This window comes from Pongo abelii, chromosome 3, assembly GCF_028885655.2.
Source record: "Pongo abelii isolate AG06213 chromosome 3, NHGRI_mPonAbe1-v2.0_pri, whole genome shotgun sequence".
NCBI classification, from domain to species: domain Eukaryota; kingdom Metazoa; phylum Chordata; class Mammalia; order Primates; family Hominidae; genus Pongo; species Pongo abelii.
The window spans coordinates 121,362,260-121,383,094 of NC_071988.2; the positions used below are offsets into that span (position 1 = coordinate 121,362,260).

At 37.2% G+C, this 20,835-nt stretch overlaps 1 protein-coding gene across 1 annotated transcript in view; it reads left to right on the plus strand.

Moving 5' to 3' along the window:
• DAPP1 (dual adaptor of phosphotyrosine and 3-phosphoinositides 1) overlaps window positions 1–19,598 on the plus strand; it is a 53,385-nt gene extending 33,787 nt beyond the window's left edge. The window contains exons 4-9 of the mRNA XM_002814999.4: window positions 2,555–2,685; window positions 10,875–10,922; window positions 12,321–12,383; window positions 13,078–13,163; window positions 15,486–15,573; window positions 17,567–19,598. Of these exons, the coding sequence (XP_002815045.1) occupies window positions 2,555–2,685; window positions 10,875–10,922; window positions 12,321–12,383; window positions 13,078–13,163; window positions 15,486–15,573; window positions 17,567–17,635 (485 nt within the window). The 3' untranslated portion in view covers window positions 17,636–19,598. The remainder of the gene's footprint in view (window positions 1–2,554; window positions 2,686–10,874; window positions 10,923–12,320; window positions 12,384–13,077; window positions 13,164–15,485; window positions 15,574–17,566) is intronic.
• The last annotated feature ends 1,237 nt before the right edge of the window (window positions 19,599–20,835 follow it).

Genomic DNA, 20,835 nt, shown 5'->3' on the forward strand with positions numbered 1-20,835 from the left:
AACTATAGTTAATCGCAAGTAGTGATTACTAGACTACCACCATTTTTATTCCTAGCAGAATGTTGCATCTAGGTCTTTTTTAAGATTTCAAAATCCATGTCCCCAAAGATGCAATCATTCAAATTTTATTTAAGGATTTAAAAATATTCTGTCAAAGAATAGTAATATCTAATATGTTGTTGTTTTCCCACAAACATTTATTTGGTGCCTTCTGAAGGAAGCATAATTATTCTCACTAGTCAGGAAAGGAGCCGAAGCTTGTAACGGTTGTCCAAGGCCAATAAGTACTGAATGGCAGTAGTGACAATTGAACCCTGTTCCTCTGCCTGTGCATCCAGTGCTCTTTCCAAGGGTCCAGAGTGACTATGAGGCACATCACTGGGAGTGTTTCCTAGGGGTGGGAGCCAGCGCTGAATTTACCATGCATCTGCAATGTGAGCACTGTGTTCACAGAGCCCCTGAGCCTGCACAGCAGCTACTCTTGATATAGGTACTGCTGCTTTCATTCTGACTGTAAAACTGTAGCAGGCCCCTTCTCCTCATATGACTGGATCTGTTCTTATGGGAAGATCACATTGACAAAAGAGAGCACAGACAATGTGCAAGAATGGGACCATTCTGATAATGGCAAAATCCGTTTTTCATTGTGATCCCAATGCTGCAATGCCAATGAGAGGCAGAAAGAGGAAGGGCCAGAGGCTTTCATTCTTCTCTGAGGTTGAGATCAGACACCCTCTTCTGGCTTTTCTCAACAGCTTTTCATTTTACAGCAGCACCTTATCTGGGCCCAAGTATCAAAAGCCACAGTTCTGTTTTTGCAGTCAGACATTGTATGTATTCAAGTATCGTAGACGGGTTTTGCTTTGTGTAGATTTTTTTTTTTTTTTTTTTTTTTTTGAGACAGAGTCTCGCTCTGTCACCCAGGCTGGAGTGCAGTGGTGCGATCTTGGCTCACTGCAACCCCCGCCTCCCGGGTTCAAGCAATTTCCCTGCCTCAGCCTCCCGAGTAGCTGAGACTACAGGTGCCTGCCACCACGCTTGGCTAATTTATTTTTATTTTTATTTTGTATTTTAGTACAGCTGGGGTTTCACTATGTTGACCAGGATGCTCTCGATCTCCTGACCTCATGATCCACCCACCTCGGCCTTCTAAAGCGCTGGGATTACAGGTGTGAGCCACCGCGCCCGGCCTGTTTTGTGTAGATTTATTGTTAACATTAGGGTGTTTTTTAACCACAGAGGAGATATTTTTCTTTTTCATTTTCTCTCTCTTACTCTAATTCAGGTTCTATACTTTCCAGAATCTTTCAAATCTTTTCAAAGACACCCTTCCTGATGACCCTTGTAAAATATCACCCTTTCCCAATCCCACCTTTTTTATTCTCTCTCCCTTTACCATGATGCCCCATTCATTTTTTCCATAACACTTCTCACACACAAAATATTTTTAAAATATTTTTCTGTCTCCTCTACCTAGAACATAAGCTCCATAAGAGCATTTAAACTCCTTGTGTGCTGTTGTATTCCCAGTACCTAGACAAGTGCCTGGCACAATGCGAAGCTCTGTAAATATTCGTTGAATGAATTGCTGAATTCTTTACATCTCTTCCATGCCTGCTACAATCTTAGGCTTGCTATAGAAAAGACCCTAGTAAAATTAAAAGCAGGAAACCATAGCAAGAAGAAAAAAAATCCCCTTAAGTTGCCTCTTTTTGTAGTTAGTTTTTAGTTTCTGATTGACTGATTGATTGAGGGAAGGATTTCAAGAAGGAAATGTCAGAAGCATAGACTCAGAACTGCTCTGAGCCCTTTGAACAAAGTTCCCCAGCCCCCCATGCCTGGGCCCCCTGGGCTGAGCGCTTTTTTCTGCCTGGAGGCTCCCCCCTCCAGATGGAAGGGAAAGGAGGCAATCACTTGTGAGCACCAGCTTGTTCAGGTCATGTTCACTTAGTAATGCAAAGACTTTGCTTGGTTACTTTCATTAATTGGGTAGTATCAGAGAGTAGGGAGAATGCTCACTTTTTTGAAATCCACTAATTTGTTACGCGTTTATTCTGAAACTGATAGGAAATAAGGGCAATGGAATGGATCTTCCTCTACCCCAGTGCATTTGTTTAGTCTTGTTCTCATGGCTTTCATAAAGCCTTCCTGGAAAACTTCCAGTTACTACTTAAGATCTAAATCAAATGTCACCTCCTTTACGAAAGATGTCCTGAATCCTTTCATGGAAAGGTTCTTCAGGCAGTCTGGAGACAATTATCATGTTTGCTCACACGGCTACCATTGGTCTCATCACCCTGTTCATTTAAAAGACCATATCTGTTACCAGTTCTGAGCACCAGGAGGCCAAGGAGCATCTCCATCATGCTTTATATCTCAGTGTCCAGCTTAAGTGCCTTATACCTAATTGGTATTTGATAACTGTTGAGATAATGAGTGAGGGAATACATGAAAAAAACAAAAGACTTTTCAATCCAGTCACAGTTATCCAGTTAGCATTTGGACCTTCCTTCTGGGAACACTGTTCGATTATATATTTTTCGTCTTTATTCAGGCACTCTGATGGTTCTAAAACATCCCTACCCAAGAAAAGTGGAAGAACCCTCCATTTATGAATCTGTCCGGGTTCACACAGCAATGCAGACAGGAAGAACGGAAGATGACCTTGTGCCCACAGCACCTTCTGTAAGTGAGCTTCAATGTGACCACAAGCTCTCTCACTGTCTAAAATCAATCAAGTTCAATAAAAGTTAATAAGAGTGTATTTGTTCACATAAAAATTCTAGCTTCGAATATAAAACTTGGAAAGGAACGTAAGATTTGAAGCCTATGACTCAGTTAGTCTGGTCCTGGGTAGATCATAAAAATTACAATGCAGCCGGACGTGGTGGTTCATGCCTGCAATCCCAACATTTTGGGAGGCCAACGTAAGAGAATTGCTTGAGCCCAGGAGTTGGAGACCAGCCTGGGAAACATAAACATCTCTACAACAAACTTTTAAAAATATTAGCTGGGCATGGTGGCATGCACCTGTAGTCCCAGCTACTCAGGAGGCTAAGGTGGAAGGATTACTTGAGTCAAGGAGGTCGAGGCTGCAGTGAGCTGTGATTGCGCCACTGCACTCCAGTCTGGGTTACAGGGTGAGACCTTGTCTCAAAACGAACAAATGAAAGCAATGCCAATAGTAATAGGATTTTAAACACTTAGAAAATGGAACTTAAATCTCTGTCCTTAGTTAACCAAAGAACTTCGTAGTAGAATGGAAAAGAGAAGTTTGCATTCACATAGTTTACTAAACTGTTTTCTCCTACAATTTTCTATATTAAGAAAATATATATATTTTTAATATTTCAACTATCTATGGAAGACAAATATTCTCCACCTTTACTATAAAAACTCAGGGTATTATTTTTTCTAGCTTTTTTTCCTTTACTGACTGAAGTTTACAGACAGAAAACACTTGTGCTTCTTTGCAATGTGAGCCATTGTTCAGTTTCAGTGCAATTGGAGCACTCATTGTTTGTCCAAGAGTCCATTTATGTTTGTTCTGTGAACTGTGACTCTGCAGAGGTTCATCTCCAACACCCTTTTCCCTTCATTATTCTGAAGGCTCTTCTATTTGTTGTCTCTTCCTTGTTTGCTGAATACTCCTGGTATAAGAAACCTCGATTTGGGCAGATGATAAACAAGATAATACCCAAATAAATATCAAGAACTAATTCTGGATAGTAATCATGACACTTGAAAAATAATCACTTGAAGATATTCAGCTACAAATTATATTAAAATAAGTGTAACTTTCTATATCTACAGTACTTTTCTCTACCCATGACCAGAGAGATCTTTCTTAAAAAGAAGCCTTGCCATGTGACCTCTGCTTTACATCCTTTGGTGATGCCTTTTGTCTTCATGGCCCACCTGGACCCTGCTTGCCTCTCTGTCTTCATCTCATGCTACTCCCACATTCACACTGTGAAACCTGTCTCTCCCAGCTTTGTGCTCCTTCTCCTCTCCCTACATCTGAAATGCTGCCGACACCATTGCTATCTACTCATCCCTCAAGACTGGTATCAGGTATCATTATCTTCCAGGAAGCCTTTCTTCACCCGCACTAGCTTCTTTTACAATGCTCCTCTTCTGTGCTCCAGAGCACCCTCTGTTTGCCTTTATTCTAAAATTACCATGCTGTGAGCTAATTACCTTCACATCTCTCTGCCCTCCCCACCAGCCAGAAACATCTAAGGACATGAATCATTGCTTGTCCTTGCAGCTTTACAGCCTAGCCTGGCTCATGGCACATCTTACATGTTCATTGCAGTGCTACATCTCCTCAGAAATAAAAATCCTGAAAATTGACTGAGAAAGTTATTTTGGCTTTGTTAGAAGTGGGGGAGAAGGCATCAGAACTCAGAACTTGAGAAATTTAGGAGTGCAAGACAATAAATAGTCCAAAGGCAGAAAAGACCAAAGAACAAATCAAGATCTACTCTGCAACCAATTCTTGTTTTCCAGCTGACCAGTCCCTTCATAATTTCCTCTTTACCCACCCTTACCCTTAATATAGATCACCAGTCACTTCAACATCTCTTTCATTTGCACTGTTAGTTTAACTTCACATTCTCCTCTGCCACACTTCCCCTAAAGATCTCCACTCAAGGTCAAACAAACCATGTCCTACTAAGTGTGTTTGTTCTTTATCAGCAATAAAATGCAGATAATACCTAATTTGTGAGATTGGTGTGAGCAGAAGATGTAGTATCCTTATGCAGAAATAAACTTCTTTAAAGCACATTCTGGAAACCTTGTTACTTACCTTCTTTGCTCACTCCAGCTATCAGATGGATTCACCTCTTTTAAAATGGAGTTTTCAAAATAGTGGTGAGTGATTGGTTGACAATGACTTGAACTCACACTATATAATGACAAACTTATGAAGTTGATTGTACATCACTATGGACAAAAAAACTGTAAAGGTTTCCTAGAGGATCTGAAATGTTTCTCTTTACTTCTCATTGGGGAATCACTGGTGACTGGACCAGTATAGCTGCTGGGGAAGGAGTTCTGGTCTGATCAGAATGCTCTTGTCCCTTATTGAACACAAGTTCTAAGCCTTCATTTGCTACCCTAAATGGCTACATGATGCTGCACCTCCATCTCCAGCCTGAGAGCCCTGAGGGTTTTCAAACTTCTGCATTTTCTTTTTGGGGTGTAGTTCTTGCTCAAGGTCTAGCAGTGGAGGAAGAGAATTAAAAGAACTTCTTGTTTAAAGTGAAAGTGAAAGATGCCCCACTGCCCAGAAATGCAGATGCCTGTGTAAAACTGTTTAACATCTTTTAGTAACTGCATTTGGGGAAATTGCTATTTATGTCTTATAAACAACATAGCATTGAGTTCCCATGATAGGATTAAATTTAATTAATTCATTTATTAAACAAACTTTTTTTTTTAAAAGTGCTTCCAATACACTCAGAACTGTTTTAAGCACTGGGAGTTTGGCAGTAATTTTGACAAAGGTCCTCCTCCCCTCACTGAGCTCACATTCTAGTGAAGATCACAGACAATAATCAATGCAGTAATCTAATACCAGACAGTAATACATCATGAAAAGAAAAAGTAAGATAAGGGGAGAAGAGGGAAGCAAGGGAGGCCTCTGTGAGGAGGAACCATTAGTAAGAGATTTCACTGAAGGGAAGAAATGACTCATGTCAAGATGTGGAAAGAGTGCTGCAGGCAGAGGAAACAGTACAAAAGCCCTGGAGTGGGAATGAAATTGAGGTGCTTCAAAGGCTAGAAAGGTCAGAATTGCGGGATGAGGTGAACTAGAGGAAAAGTTGTAGAAGGTGAGATAATTGAGGTAATGAGGGGTCAGATCACATAAGGCAATGGAGTTTTCAAAGAGCAGCACCTCCCAGCTGAGCATTTAGAAATATGAGTGTTTCTGTTGGTGCAATGCTTTGCAGCACTACCATCATGAATGAGTGTCAAGAGCCATGAAGAGTCTGACTTTACTCTGCTTGCAAGCTAACAAGTTAGCCTGCTGCAGTTTCATGGATGCTGATGGATGACACAAGACTTCTGGGTAAGAGTTGAAAAATAGTTTGCTATTCACAGGAAGAGCAACAGCCAGGATATCAGTATTTGTGCTAGTTCCCTGTGCTGAGCCGAAGTTCCCAAAGGGCAACATTGAAAGGGCCAGATGATATCCACAATGGGTTGCCCTACAGGAGAGGAACACTGAGCCTCGGGATCCCAAATCTTTTCTAATGATCGGTAGACATGTCTTTTGTTCTGAAGGGAAATATTTCTCTATTCCAAGGCTGCTTGTATAAGCATACTTTAAATATCAGTCTGCAACAAAGAACTGTTAATGCCTGGCTCATAAGACATTTGGAACCTTGACAAGAGACCCGTGGAGAATTATTTCCCAACAGTGATCAGGGGCTAACTATTCTTCAAAGAGTGGTAGAGAATTATTTTGCCCAAAATCTCAGTAGTAGCTTTTGTACATAACATGAAAATTCTTTACCTTCTGAGCTTATTTTAAAAAAATTATTGCAGATGGATTGAATGTGATACATGAAAGAAAGAGTAGCAGAGTCATGGCAGAGAAGTCCTGCTATTTACTGAGAAGGCTAACTCTGCAGGAGGGGTGGGTTGAGGGGATGAGAAAGAAGAGCTCTATTTTGGACATGTTAAATGAGAAATACCAATTAGTTGGCTTGGTAGAGATTGAGATTAATATAGTTCAAGTTCCTGACATAATAGGTCCTATCTAAAATGTTAGTTTCCTTAGCTTCCCTTTTGTGGTATTTGACATTTTTAACAACTCCCTCCTTCTAAAAATTCTGTTTCCTTAGCTTCAGCAACATCTTTCTCTCTTTATTCTGTAATCTTTGACACATTTTATAGTTCCTCTTCTTAGACACTTTCCTTGCATGTTGCCCTTTTCCAGTATTTTGTTTTTGAAACTCTTCTCAGGTTTAACATTTTGTTGTTTATCCTTTCAGTCTTTTACTTGAAAAAAAAATGTATATATATATATATATATACACATATATACACACATACATAAAATAATGAGCTCTTCATTGTAGAGTTGTAATATTCTTGTTTAATTAACTATATATTTAAAATTTTTTTCATGTAATTACTTAGTTTTCTAAAACATCATTAAACAAATTCCATAATATTCCATTATTTGAGTATATCAATTTATTCAGTTAATCTGCTATATGTTTTAACATGCTTTTTTATTTGAAATAATGTCAAAGTTACAGAATAATTGCTAGAATAGTATACAGAACTTGGCTTTCCCCAAGTCATTTGAGAGTAAATTGCCTACATGATGCCCCATCACCCTGAACACTTCAGTGTGTGTTTCCAAAAATAAGGGCATTTGCCTGCGTGACCAGATAGAGCCCTTCAAACTAGAAAATTAACATTGAGGCTGTGCCACTGTTTCATCCACAGATCTCATTCAAGCTTCACTAGTTTTCTCAGTAAGGTCCTTCAGAGTAAAAGATCCAGTCCTCAAGCACAAGTTGCACTTTATCTGTCCTGTCTCTGGAATATTCTTCACTTTGGAACACTTCCTCAGTTTTTCCTTAATTTCATGACTTTGACACATCTGAAACTTAAAGACCAGTTATTTTGTAAATAGTTTCCCAACTTTGGTTTATATGATATTGAATCATGATTAGATACAGGTTTTTTCATGTTGGGTACAAATACCACAAAAGTGATGCTTTGTTTGCACTTCTCACTGCGTCTTCTCAGTTGGAACACAATTGCAATCTGTCTCATTATGGTGTGTTTGATTACTTCAGTGGTGTCTGCCAGGTTTCTTCACTCTAAAGTCACCGTATTCCCTTTGTTATTAAAAAATATTTGAGGTGAGGTTATTTGAGACTATAAGAATATTGTGTTACTTATTAAATTTTTACTTGCCAATTTTAGCATTTACTGATGTGTCTTGGCGGTTTTAATCATTACTGTGATTGTTACCAAATGGTGACTCTCTGATTTTCTTATTCCTTTTTACATTCATTGGTTGTCATTCTACTGTAAGGAAAAGCTTTTTATTCTTCAAAATTTTCAATCATTTTTATATCAAATGGTTATAATCATGACTATCATTATTTATTTTGATCCTTCAAAATTTCCCTGATTTGGCCAGTCAGGGAAAGAGCCCTTTCAAGTGGTGTCTGTGTTCATATGACCTCAAAAAAAAAATTTTTTTTTTTGGAGACAGTGTGTCACTCTGTCACTCTGTCTCCCAGGCTGGAGTGCAGTGGTGTGATCATGGCTCATGAAGCCTCGACCTCCTGGGTTCAGGTGACTCTCCCTCCTCAGCCTCCTGAGTAGCAGGGACTACAGGTGTGCACCACCACTCCTGGCTAATATTTGTATTTTCATTTTTTTTTTTTTTTTTGTAGAGTCAAGGTTTCACCATTTTAACCAGGCTGGTATTGAACTCCTGGGCGCAAGCAGTCCTCATGCTTCAGCCTCCCAAAGTGCTGGGATTATAGTTGTGAGCCTCTGTGCTATTACTTTCTGAATAGCAAGATGATCCAGACTTATCTTGTTCTTTCTTTGTACCCAGCTCTAGAACCAGCTATTTCTCCAAGAAACTCTGCTCTTTTTCCACAGAATGGTACTTTAGAAATTGACATCTAGGTACTATGTGCTTATTGTTATCAGGATGTCACTCTCTCAGCCCACTCAGTGAGCAGAGCTGGGAAAATATGTATGTATATACATATGTACACATATATACTTTTACATCTGTATTTATCTATCGATTCATTCATCCATCCATGAGTTCACAACAATACTTCCAATACTACAAAGTTCCTTCTAGTGTTTTCCCTTCTCCCACAGTGAGAAAATATGGATCTTATCATCCTCAGTACACTTATGTGATGATCAATTAAATATAAGCAATCTCCCATTGCTGTTTCTACTACCCAACCCCTACCCCAACACTCCAACCACCCAGTCATGCTTCAATGCCCAGTTCCAGGCCACTGCTGCTCCCACCCTCACTACAGATGCCCACCTAGCCCAACTTGGCTCTGAAACTGTGCAGTAGCTGCCACCTCCACCCCTTCAGGCAGAAGCCCTCCACACCCTGCCAGGCTTCAATGCCTCGCACACAGCTGCTGCTGCCACCATCACTGCCATTGTCCACACAGAGGCTCCCTGTGCCCTACTTGGGCCCCACCACCCTGTACTAAGGTGCTTGAAAGCCCTCCACACACACATTGATGCCTGCCTTGCTTCACCTGACCTGTTGGCTTCTGACTTCATTTAAGGCTGGCAGGCAAGTAGGTAGTAGGGTGGCAGGAAGGACAGTCCTTTGTTTTTGAACATTTAGATGGTACCCCAATGGGGGCTTTTATAAACAGCTTTTCTGTTACAGATCATAGATTTTTAAAGATAAATGTGCTCTATAATTATTTACTTTCTTACATCTGGAGACCCTGAATAAAATTAATAGTCTCATTGCTTTCCCATGCAGCCTTTGGCTTACCTGTCAAAACCTTAGAAAAATACTACACTTATAGTATATTGTTTGGGTGGAGGTAAGATGGGATTATTCCCTAGCTTGATTTTAGTAAATAATTCTATCAGGATCTTTTATACAACAATTTACTCCTAGTTATTTTGCCTCTACAGATTTTAACCTGCAACAGCCCAGAATAATTACTTTTTGCCATTCCTATAACACCTGAACTCAATTGAGTCAATTCAATTTACTTAATGTCAAAATAAATCACACCAATTATGAGATATCAAATTCACTAATATTGATTAATATTATTTAAGTGAACATTTGGGTAGTTTATCCTTACTTTTATATCATAAGATTTTAAAAGAAGTGTTTGCTTATTTCCTGCTTTTTATTGTGGTAGAGATGGTTGTTCCTCTTTTTATTTGGTTGGGAAAATTCACCTCAGAAAAAAATATTCTGGAAATTACCATAGAAAGAACCTTGGTGTCAACCGAATCACTTCCCAATTTTTGTTAATTTTGTTTCTTACTAAGACATATGATGACATCACATTTGAACAAAATATTCTACCATGAATTGAATTTCTTGCGGAATTTATGAAATGATAAATTTCTTGATGTTAAGCTACTTGTCTTATGCAAATTTCTGTTCACACTATTCTCCACCCTTCCTTATATTTCATAGGTGTTAGCTAAGTGTGTGCTATTATTTTTACGTTTGAATTAATGACAACATGAGTTAAAAGAACTGGCTCATTCTTATTTCAGATTCATTTCAGATAAATCAGGTGTAAATAAATCTACACTCCTGACAGTCTGTTTCTTGGAACATGGATCTCAAGATAGTGTGGGGGTGGGGAGGAGGATTATGTGATAAAATAAATGGTAAAAATGCTATTTCTAAGCTTCCCTCTTAAAAATTTACAAAGTGTATTAGCATAATACAGACTCTGGGAAGCCCCGAAGTAAAAACATCCTTTTAGTTTTCTTAATCCAGTCTCCCAAAGGTATTGACAGTAGATGTGTGTGTGTTTATGTGCTAATAACCCTGTAACAATCCAAACAGCTGGATTTCACATGACACACTTTGACAAACACAGACTTTTATAAGTGAAACGATGTGGTTTATTGTTTGCAAATTGCTAACTGGAGTTAGGAACTACAGAATGACGCCAGTAGATCCAGTCTGAAAACAATCTCTCACAGCACATGGAAGCTTTTCAAGTGCCTAGGTGAAAAATGATAGACAGTAATTTAAAGATCAAAGGCAAATATTCTTCATTTAAAAATAGGACACGAAAGGAAGGACAAACGTCCTGTTGTGACAGTTCTGGGCTTCACTCAGTGCTTTTCTTTTTCAGCTGGGCACCAAAGAAGGTTACCTCACCAAACAGGGAGGCCTGGTCAAGGTAAGGAAGTGTGGTTTTGCTCATGCCAGCCACAGAGAAAGAGAACACGTCATGTAGACTCAATTCTCATCTTGATAGTTTTTCTTGGAAGCATAATTGCCTGCTCATTTTAACCCATTTGTAATACTCACCTGATTCAAGAGTTCATTTTTATGGCTTATTAGTCAAAATTCTGGAAAATGACTTGACTGTTCTTTGACAAAGCCCTGCATAGGTGTAGCCTGCAGTTAAAAGTCAATAAAACATAGTCCCCTGAATGGAATGATTGAGGATGAAGATAGCAAGTTTACTCTAGAACATCCTTCGTTCTTTTTCTAAAACAAGGAAGAAGTCAAAATTGTATAAAATGTTTCCTTAAGGATAGGCCGAAAACATCACTGATGCTACTGAAACTATGTTATAAAATCCAAAGAAAAACACAATTTAAGTTCTTAGAAGTTCAGAGTATCCAAATGTTCCCCATTTATGAGACTGTACCTTTAGAATTCCTTTGTTTCATCTCAATGTGCCAAGAAGACCTTCATCGAATGTGTCTGCTCCTTCTTGTTTTAAGAGTCATGGTATTTAACCTCTCACAGACACTGGCATGCTTGGAATTAGCCTAAATAATTTCATTATTTGTGTCCCTTCTAGATCGAATGCTCCCTGAGGACAGAGAGTATTCATATTCATAGCATACTTATGTTTAAATCCTCTGTTACTTCTTTTAACTGGGCACATTGCCACCCAGGATAGAGTAGGGTGCTGTTTGTATATAAGAAGGTAACAGCAGGCAATGATGGTTTTTACCACTGATACCTTGGAGTTCTTAGGCAAGGTTTAGAATATCATGTGAGTCAGGGTTCCTAAACCTCAGTTTTGTTATTTGTAAGACAAGAATAATAATACTGGCATTGTTGTGTGAGGATTGGATATAATATATAAAGCCTCCAATAATAGTATATCGTCCATATTAGGTACTCAAAGAACAATATTTATCTTTATTATAGAGTTAATAAAATGGAAATTGTAGTGGTTTGTTATAAGTCACATTGAATATTTATGATAGACTAATTCTTTTTGTATTTAAAAATATACTAATGATATATCTGCCTTCATTTTTGTTATAAATCACATTGAATATTTACGGTAGACTAATTCTTTTTGTATTTAAAAATATACTAATGATATATCTGCCTTCATTATGAGCTTAATGCATGAAATTATTTTAATTTTTATAGATATTTTGAAACTTTTTTCTCAGAAATGACACAAAAGAATTTTTTCAGGGTTATAGTATTTAATTTTTTAGATACTTTTAAAATGAAAGTAAATCATCTGGTTCAAATATTACATTCCTGTATTCAAAACTTTGTGTGTGTGTGTTTGTGTGTGTGTGTGTGTGTGTGTTTTTCTCAGACCTGGAAAACAAGGTGGTTTACTCTGCACAGGAATGAACTGAAATACTTCAAAGACCAGATGGTGAGAAATGTGATAATATATTTTTCCTTTAAAAATCAATTCTCTAGATGAAAGAAACTTAGGTCTTTAAAATCTCTGAAATTATTTTTATATCCACCTGAAACACCTAATAAATGATTGGAGATATGAATTCTTGATTCCTGAAATGAGCAGAGTTATTTTGCAAAGATGAGATGTATGTCCCAGAAATTGCTTTCTTGGATTGGCTAAACTATAGTTCCCCAGGGCACGTAATTCCCTCTGTTTAGGGCAATGTAATTATTCTCTTGCCACAATTTATTAACTGTCTCTCTGCAACAATTTGTCCCTTTATTAAAAATGCAGTTTCTCCATTTCCCATGCCCATTTCATTAAGCCAATTTAAAATTATTTTTTCTCACTTTTCTTATATAACATTTCTAAGAAAGTAGAAGTTTTAAAAAATGAGAGAAAAATATACCTCTCTTCCATGTGTTAAAATCCATCTTCATCAGTAAATTGATAAAGCTAGTATCTTAACGCCCAGTTTTATGAAAGGCTCATTCCAAAACCAAGGACTTCCCTTGGTAGGGCTTTTCTATTGTCAGTCCTGTTAGTGAAAGGAAATTTGACAATTGCCACATAGTGGAAGACTTGTGAGGGGAATAAGTGAGGGATAGATTTGTCTGTTTTTTTTTTTTAAATGATGACATGTGTTGCTTTTTATTTTATTTAGTCACCAGAACCAATTCGGATCCTAGACCTAACAGAATGTTCAGCTGTACAATTTGATTATTCACAAGAAAGGGTAAACTGTTTTTGGTAAGTTGTTTTATAAAGAAAACGTTTTTTAATGTCTTCTTGCCAGACACTTATTTTGGCTAAGGAATAGAAAGCTGTATATCTTAATGTCTACAAAGTTCAGATCTGAGGGGGCATGCCTGCATGTAACAGTATTTTCAGCTGAGTGTGACATAACACCTCATTTAAAGTAGCTTAAACAAACAGGCAGGTCAGCTCAGCTTATGTTGCGTACTGGAGAAGTATAACTCACATAGAGGATGCCATTCACATCTTAGACAATTTAATTTCTTTGAGGCTTTCTACCTCATTTTATTTATGACTTTGTTGACTCTAATAATAGGTGATTTGTATTGTTATGACAATTTCTGGCAGATAGCACAAAAATATTTTGTTCTAACATAATCAGCATGTTATAAAAATGTTCTAACTGGGAGAAGAGTCTTGAGAAAGGAATGTCTTATTTCCCACTACCTATTATTTTAAAGTTTTTCAAGCATACACAAGTTGAAAGACATACGTTTACATACCCTCCATAGCAGTTATTAATATATCTTACCATATTTACTTTATCCTAGTCTATCCACTTTTTTTTTTCCTGAACCAATTGAAAGTAAGTTAAAGACATCATGGCACTTTATTCCTAAAGACTTTAGTATGTGTCTCCTAAGAATAAAATATCACATATAGGACTACAATATCATTATTACACCTAAAGAAATTAATGTTAATTCTATAATATCAACTGAGAATGGGTGTCTTTTTAAAATTTGCATAGACATGCCCTGTGAGCTAGCAGAGCTTTATTTTTCTCATATATCCAAAAATCAGGAGGCAAGCAGCTATGGTGACAAGGTCAGGTCCAGGGTCTCTACTGTTCTCCTGGCCTTTTCTCATGCTGGCTACTTCAGGATTTGAGTGTCTACTACACCTGTAGGTCTCATATTTTCAACAAAGTACAAAGAAAGATGTAGGGATGATATCACTCAGGTCTGTCCCTTTTTATCAGGAAAACCAATGTTTCTCCAGAAACTCCCCTATGAGACCGGGTGCCATGGCCATCCCCAGCAGCTGATCATAATTGGCTTAAACAAATTAGGATTTGTTGCTTGGGGTTCTGTTAGCAAGAGAAAGGGATAATTATCTGTATTAATAGACAGTTAATAATGTCTCCCATAGGGAGTACCAAACAATGACAATGACAGAAACCAGTTTTCTAGTATATGCACTGTATCACTCCCTCACCACCACTCACTCTCCACTAGACCTCACATCAAGGTATTACCTTCTATGCACAGGGACTTACCTCTTACCTATTCAACTTTAATTGCTGGCATCAACAAAGTATACTGCTTAGGCTTTAAGATATAGAAACCCTTCTGAAGGCTTTTTCACAAAAAGAAAAAAGATTTTTGGTATTTTTGCATCTCAACTGTAAGTACAGGAAGTATGTTCAGTATGTAATTTAGGGCTGACCTTATTGCTTACGTGATTTTAACTAGGTAATCAGACACAGTCAAATAAAAAATTACTATACGCTTAGGAAAAGTATTTTGTGCCAGTAGGAAAGTTCTTATTCCCTGCAGCAGAGACTGACTCTTGGCCAAAGATGGGAGAAATAACTAATTGAGTTTTATTGTCTCTTTTTATTGTCCCAATAGTTGAAATTACCTACAACCACAGAAGGCAGAGTTATCCTCACTGAAGCAAGCTAACACAAATGAGTTCTTTTTAGCAAACTTCTCTGTCTTGCCTATTCTTTGGATCATAGCACAAATTTTTGAGAGATCTTTGAGAGATCAGCTGAATAAACACATAAGTATTAGAGTTAACCTAAGACATGAACCACAAAAGGATCTAGGGGTGTCCTGAACATGTTTCTTCTTCAAAGTCTTATTCGAGTATATACATCTGACTTGGAATAATAATATGAATCTACAACTTCCTTAACATTTCTGCAGTTTGCTGGCAGGAATAGGTGCATATATACCAGCACTTCAAGGTACTTACCTGGATCCTTTATCAATTCTTTTTTCCCTTGCAATACTCTAATTAGTGTTCAACTAATATATATATAATATATATAATATATATATAATATATATAATATATATAATATATATAATATATATATAATATATATAATATATATAATATATATAATATATATATTATATATATAATATATATATAATATATATAATATATATAATATATATATAAATATTATTATATATAATATATATAATAAATAAATATATTATATATATATATTTAATATATATATAGAGAGAGAGAGCTAATGATCTGCAATATCTTATGTTCTTTCTTTTGCCCTATTAGTTTGGTATTTCCATTCAGGACATTTTATCTCTGTGCAAAGACTGGAGTAGAAGCTGATGAGTGGATCAAGATATTACGCTGGAAATTGGTGAGATTTTTAAGCCTTCAGATGTCCAGTCTTGAGAAATAACATGTTGATGATTTCAAACATATTTCTATCAAAAGAGTCAGACTAGCTCCAAGAATCAAAGAGATGTCTGGGTGTCTACTTCCAGGCTTGCGGAACAGTCTGTTAATTCTTCTGGGACATGAGAAGAGGTGGAGACAAGGTTGTAAAAAAGAAAGAATTAAGCCGTATTTGGGTCTTAGACGTAGAGCCTTAGCCTAATAACCACCTATCAGACTTCCTTTAAGGTGTGTCAGTTAGTTCAGTTTTGTCTGGAGGGGGGACATTTAGAAGCAGAAGGTCTGACAGAGGAAAGCTGACATATTTCTCTAGTTGAAAAGCCTTTTAAATTGTTAGAGAAGAAAGTTTGCCAGAGGAACTTAGCTTAGTTTCCAGTGTAAGCATCACTTTGTGCAGGTCAAGGACAAAAGCTGGTTTATTTTGTCTGCTCTCTATATATCTCCCAAGGAGAAGACTGAGTGAGTACTTATAAAACTTCACCAATCTTCTACTTGTTTTTCATGTGCTTGCAAGTTAATGAGTTGTTAGTCAAGAACTTATCCTTAAAGCTGACTAAAATTTCCTATAAATACCACCTTGAAAGCTTTGATGATTTCTTTTTTTCTTTTTTTTTTTTTTGAGACAGAGTCTCATTCTGTTGCCCAGGCTGGAGTGCAGTGGTGTGATCTTGGCTCAGTGCAACTTCTGCCTTTCAGGTTCAAGTGACTTTCGTGTCTCAGCCTCCCAAATAGCTGAGATTATAGGAGCCTGCCACCACGCCCAGTTAATTTTTGTATTTTTAGTAGAGAAGGGGTTTCACCATTTTGGCCAGGGTGGTCTCGAACTTCTGACCTCAAGTGATCCACCAGCCTCAGCCTCCCAAAGTGCTGGGATTACAGGTGTGAGGCACCATGCCCGGCCAGATGATTTCAAACAAAATATTTTTCTGAATTATTTTTTGCAAAATTGTCTGATATATATGAAAATTCCTTCCTAGATACTGAGACTTTTGCTTTCAGTTATGTTTTCAGTTTGAAATTCAAATAAATATACCATTCATTTTTAAATTCTTCCAATGTATTTATTATTCAGTGAGGGATAATTTGTCTTGTGAAACCTTTGCTCAGATATGAATTAATTTCTTATTCTTTCTATTTTTAATTATCAGAGTAACACAGAATCATTATACAAGAATTATAGAAAAATATATCAAGTATACACACTTTTAGACTTCTCTCTTTACACATAAATATTTAAAAACAAAATTTAATCACTTGCTAGAAGTAAAAACCACAATGATGTACCACTACACACCCTTCAGAATGGATACAATGAAAACTGTCAATATCAAGTATTAGCATGAATGTGAAGGAACTAGAACGCTCCTACATTGCTAGAGGAATGAAAATGTGTACGGCTACTTTGAAAAATTGCTTGGCAGTTTCTTTTAAAACTATATATATACCTACACTATAATTCAGCATTTTCATGCTTAGGTGTATATCTAAGAGAAATGAGTGCATGCATCCACTAAAAAATGTTACAATAATGTTCATAGCATCTTTATTGATAATATACAAACTACAAACAAAACAAATCATTTGCTAGTGTTCTATATTTGCTCACTTCACTCAGCAATGTATTATGAACATTTTTCCATATTATTAATTTTAGATCTATATCCTTCTTTTAACTCATTGAATAGTATTGCATTTTATAGATTGCTATAAGTATTAGACCAATTCCCAATTTGTACATGTTTTAGCAATCACTTTACAATATGTGTCCTAAAAAAATACAGAAAATTTTTCTGGACACATGATAATTAGCTTATAGTTGGGGGTGAGCACATGATAATTAACTTAGAGTTCTATGACATCCTTACTAATCAACATGTCTTATTTAATATTTTTTAGAAGCCAGGGTTCATTACAATCACTCAATAATGGATACACGTGTGTGTACTTTATTACAGTCACAAATAAGAAAACAGCTCAACCAAGGGGAAGGCACGATCCGATCTCGGTCGTTCATCTTTAAATAGATCTTTCTTGCCAAGGAATGCTCTGGCCCAGGAGCAAGGTGGAATGTTCCCTGATGCTGTGATCTGCAGCAGGCTTCAAATGAAAACCGACTAAGGATTTTCTTTCAAAAACAAATCAGAAGCAGATGCTGATTGGGACCCATATACCACGTTGCTGACTCACGTTGCTGCCCTTCCATGATGTTGCCATCTCCTTGAGAATACTGAAGCAATCACCATTCTGATAGAAAGTGCTTAAACCACCACCCTTCGGTCTGCTCACTCTTAGAACACACAGTGGGAGAGGAAAGGTTTTTGTTTTCATTCATTGTGGTCCCCAAGCCTATTGACACTAGTTGCCTAGAGTCCCACTCTGAGTCATGGTCAGCCTGTCTGACATCCAGGTTGTGCTATTAACCAGGAAGGAAACAGATACTTGGAGGCTTAGATGACTTCTGCAGGATTTATATTCAGATAGAAAACATCAAATATTTTCAGGGGAGAGGTGTTTTTTTTTTAATTTTTCCCCCTTTATACTAAAAAACAAGAACATTTCCAAAACTAAAATGGAAAATGCTTGTGGCATTTATTTTCTCTTTTTAAAAGGTTCAGAAATTTGGCAGGTCCTTTGCTTCTAATGATAAAACTGTGAGAGCTAGATGTCCTATGGGCGATTAGGTAGTATAATAAAGGTAAATGAAGGTACAATTTTTAAACCATTATTTTCAGCCTTTTGGGGTAAATGTTTTAAAGAGTGAGAAAACAAATTGAGAAAGGGTGATAAAGTAGTAGATAACTTTTAGTTTAATAATAATTATTGTTATTATACTACTAATAATAGAGCTCTTGTAAGCACTAAGTTATCTTTATTCAACATTTCTCCAAATGGACTGAAAGAAACTTTTCAAGGACAGTGTATTATAACAATTCCTTTCCCAGAATTAGTTGTATAGGGTTGGCCCAAGAGATGTAAGAAAAATCTTGCATTGCTCCCTAAGCACCCCGGGCCTTATTAAAGAGCAACTTCTGGTTCCAGTTGGGGAAGTAACACTAAAGCTACAAGAAATATGTAATAATGAGAGGTAATAATGTGTTCCAAAGCTTTTTCAAGCTAGAATAAGGAGACAAATAGAAGAATGAGATACTGATGTCCACAGTTCGTTGGCAGAATCTAACTCTTTCTGTTATCTTTTTTAATACTATTTTTGTTTAGATAGAAGTTTCAAAGAAGATAAAAATGCTTGAAGAGCCTGAGAGTAAAAAGATTATGATGCAAAGCTATGATATAAACTGCTCTTGCAGTCCAAAGGGATACCTGGTTAAAGAAGTTTCTTATTTAAACATCTCAGAAGCAAAAATTACATTAAATTTTTGTATATTTCAACAACATTTTAAATGTATTTTGTTATGTTTGTATTATATAGGATAAAGCAAATGTCAAGTTAAAATGTATTGTGTCGTTTGTAAAGTAAATAGTTACTGGCCAGGCGCGGCGGCTCATGTCTGTAATCCCAGCACTTTGGGAGGCCAAGACAGGCAGATCACTTGAGGTCAGGAGTTCGACACCAGCCTGGCCAACATGATGAAACCTTGTCTTTACTAAAAATACAAAAATTAGCTGGGCATGGTGGCAGGTGCCTGTAATCCCAGCTACTCAGGAGGCTGAGGCAGGAGAATTGCTTGAACCTGGGAGGTGGAGGTTGCAGTGAACCAAGATCACGGTGCTGCACTCTAGCCTGGGTGACAGAGTCAGACTCCATCTCAAAAAAAAAACAAAAAAACAACAACAACCAAAAAAAAAAAACAGAAGTTACAAATGAATCCTCACGGATGCGTATAGTTTTGTGTTTGTTTTCTTAGAAACAAATGTGTTTCTTTGGGTGGGTAATATTGTGTTTTACTATGTTTACCTTTTATAAAACATAACCTGTTTATTTATATTCTTTGGCTTTGTTTATTAAAAAGCATGATTTTGCTGTGCATGTACTATTTTGCTATTAAAATTTATTTTTAATATTTGTAACTTGAAAGAAATATACAACTGATTAATATCATAAATAGCAATGAAGAATTCACTTCAGTTAGACTATTAACCACAAAGGATTGGAAGTTGAAGAAATAGTCCAAGGCCTCAAGGAGTTCTTAGTTGAATATGGAGAAAACAATAAACATATATATATATATATATATGTATATATATATACATATGACAATATATAGCAGTAAATAAGATCATTACTGTAAGAGAAGTACACAAAGCTATATGATGGAGCAGGTGCTTCAGCAGGGGATACAACAATTCATTGGAGGGTTTTGATGTGAAAAGGGTGAGCTAACATGTACCTGCTATGTAATTAGTACTAGACTAGGTGTTTTGCCTGCCCTCAGCAGTCCTGCAAAGAAATGATTCTAACTCCTAAGTGGAGCCTGTGAGGGTTCCTCAGCTATTTCTCCAAGTCCAGAAAGAGGGAGGATGTTTTGTGCCCACGACAGATCACAGCATGGGAATACGGAAGAAAAGAGAGTGGGCTATCTGCATTATATCCTGTCTGCTAACAGGTATGAGCTTATCATTAAGACACAGTATTCGCAGTTATTCTCAGAATTCCCTCTGGGAAAATCCTGGCCCACAGGAGCAGTTTTCTCTGGACAAATGGTGACACCAACATGGTGAGGGAAGGCTAATACAGGTGGTCCCTGACTTATGATGATTTGATTTAGGATTGTTCAACTTCACAATGGGTCTATTGGGGTATTAAATGCATTTTCTCCTTATGATATCTTTGACTTAAAATGAGCTTATTGGAATGGAACCCCATAATAAGTCAAGGAACATCTGTACTGTTTCTGGGGGAAACCTTCCCCCTATGCCAGGACACCTGGACATCAGAGAACTCGGTGGAGCAGGACGCTTCTTTTCCCAACCACATGGCATGCAAGAGAGTGGGTTCGTCTCTCCTTATTTCTCACAAGGGCTTGGCATGCAGGTCAGGGCATTATGCTGTGTCCCTGTTTCAGGCAGAAAGCAAGAGAACTACTATAAGGAGAAGTTCAGTTCTACTTCCTTCCCTCTCCACTACTTCAGATCCACTGCAGCAAATCCATGTTTCTACCAAACTCTTCCTAGCCAGGTATACTACATAGCAGAGCGCCAGGCTGAACCTATGGTCTGCTCTCTATGAATTCAGGCTGTCTGACCACGATGTCAAGCAGAGTTTCTT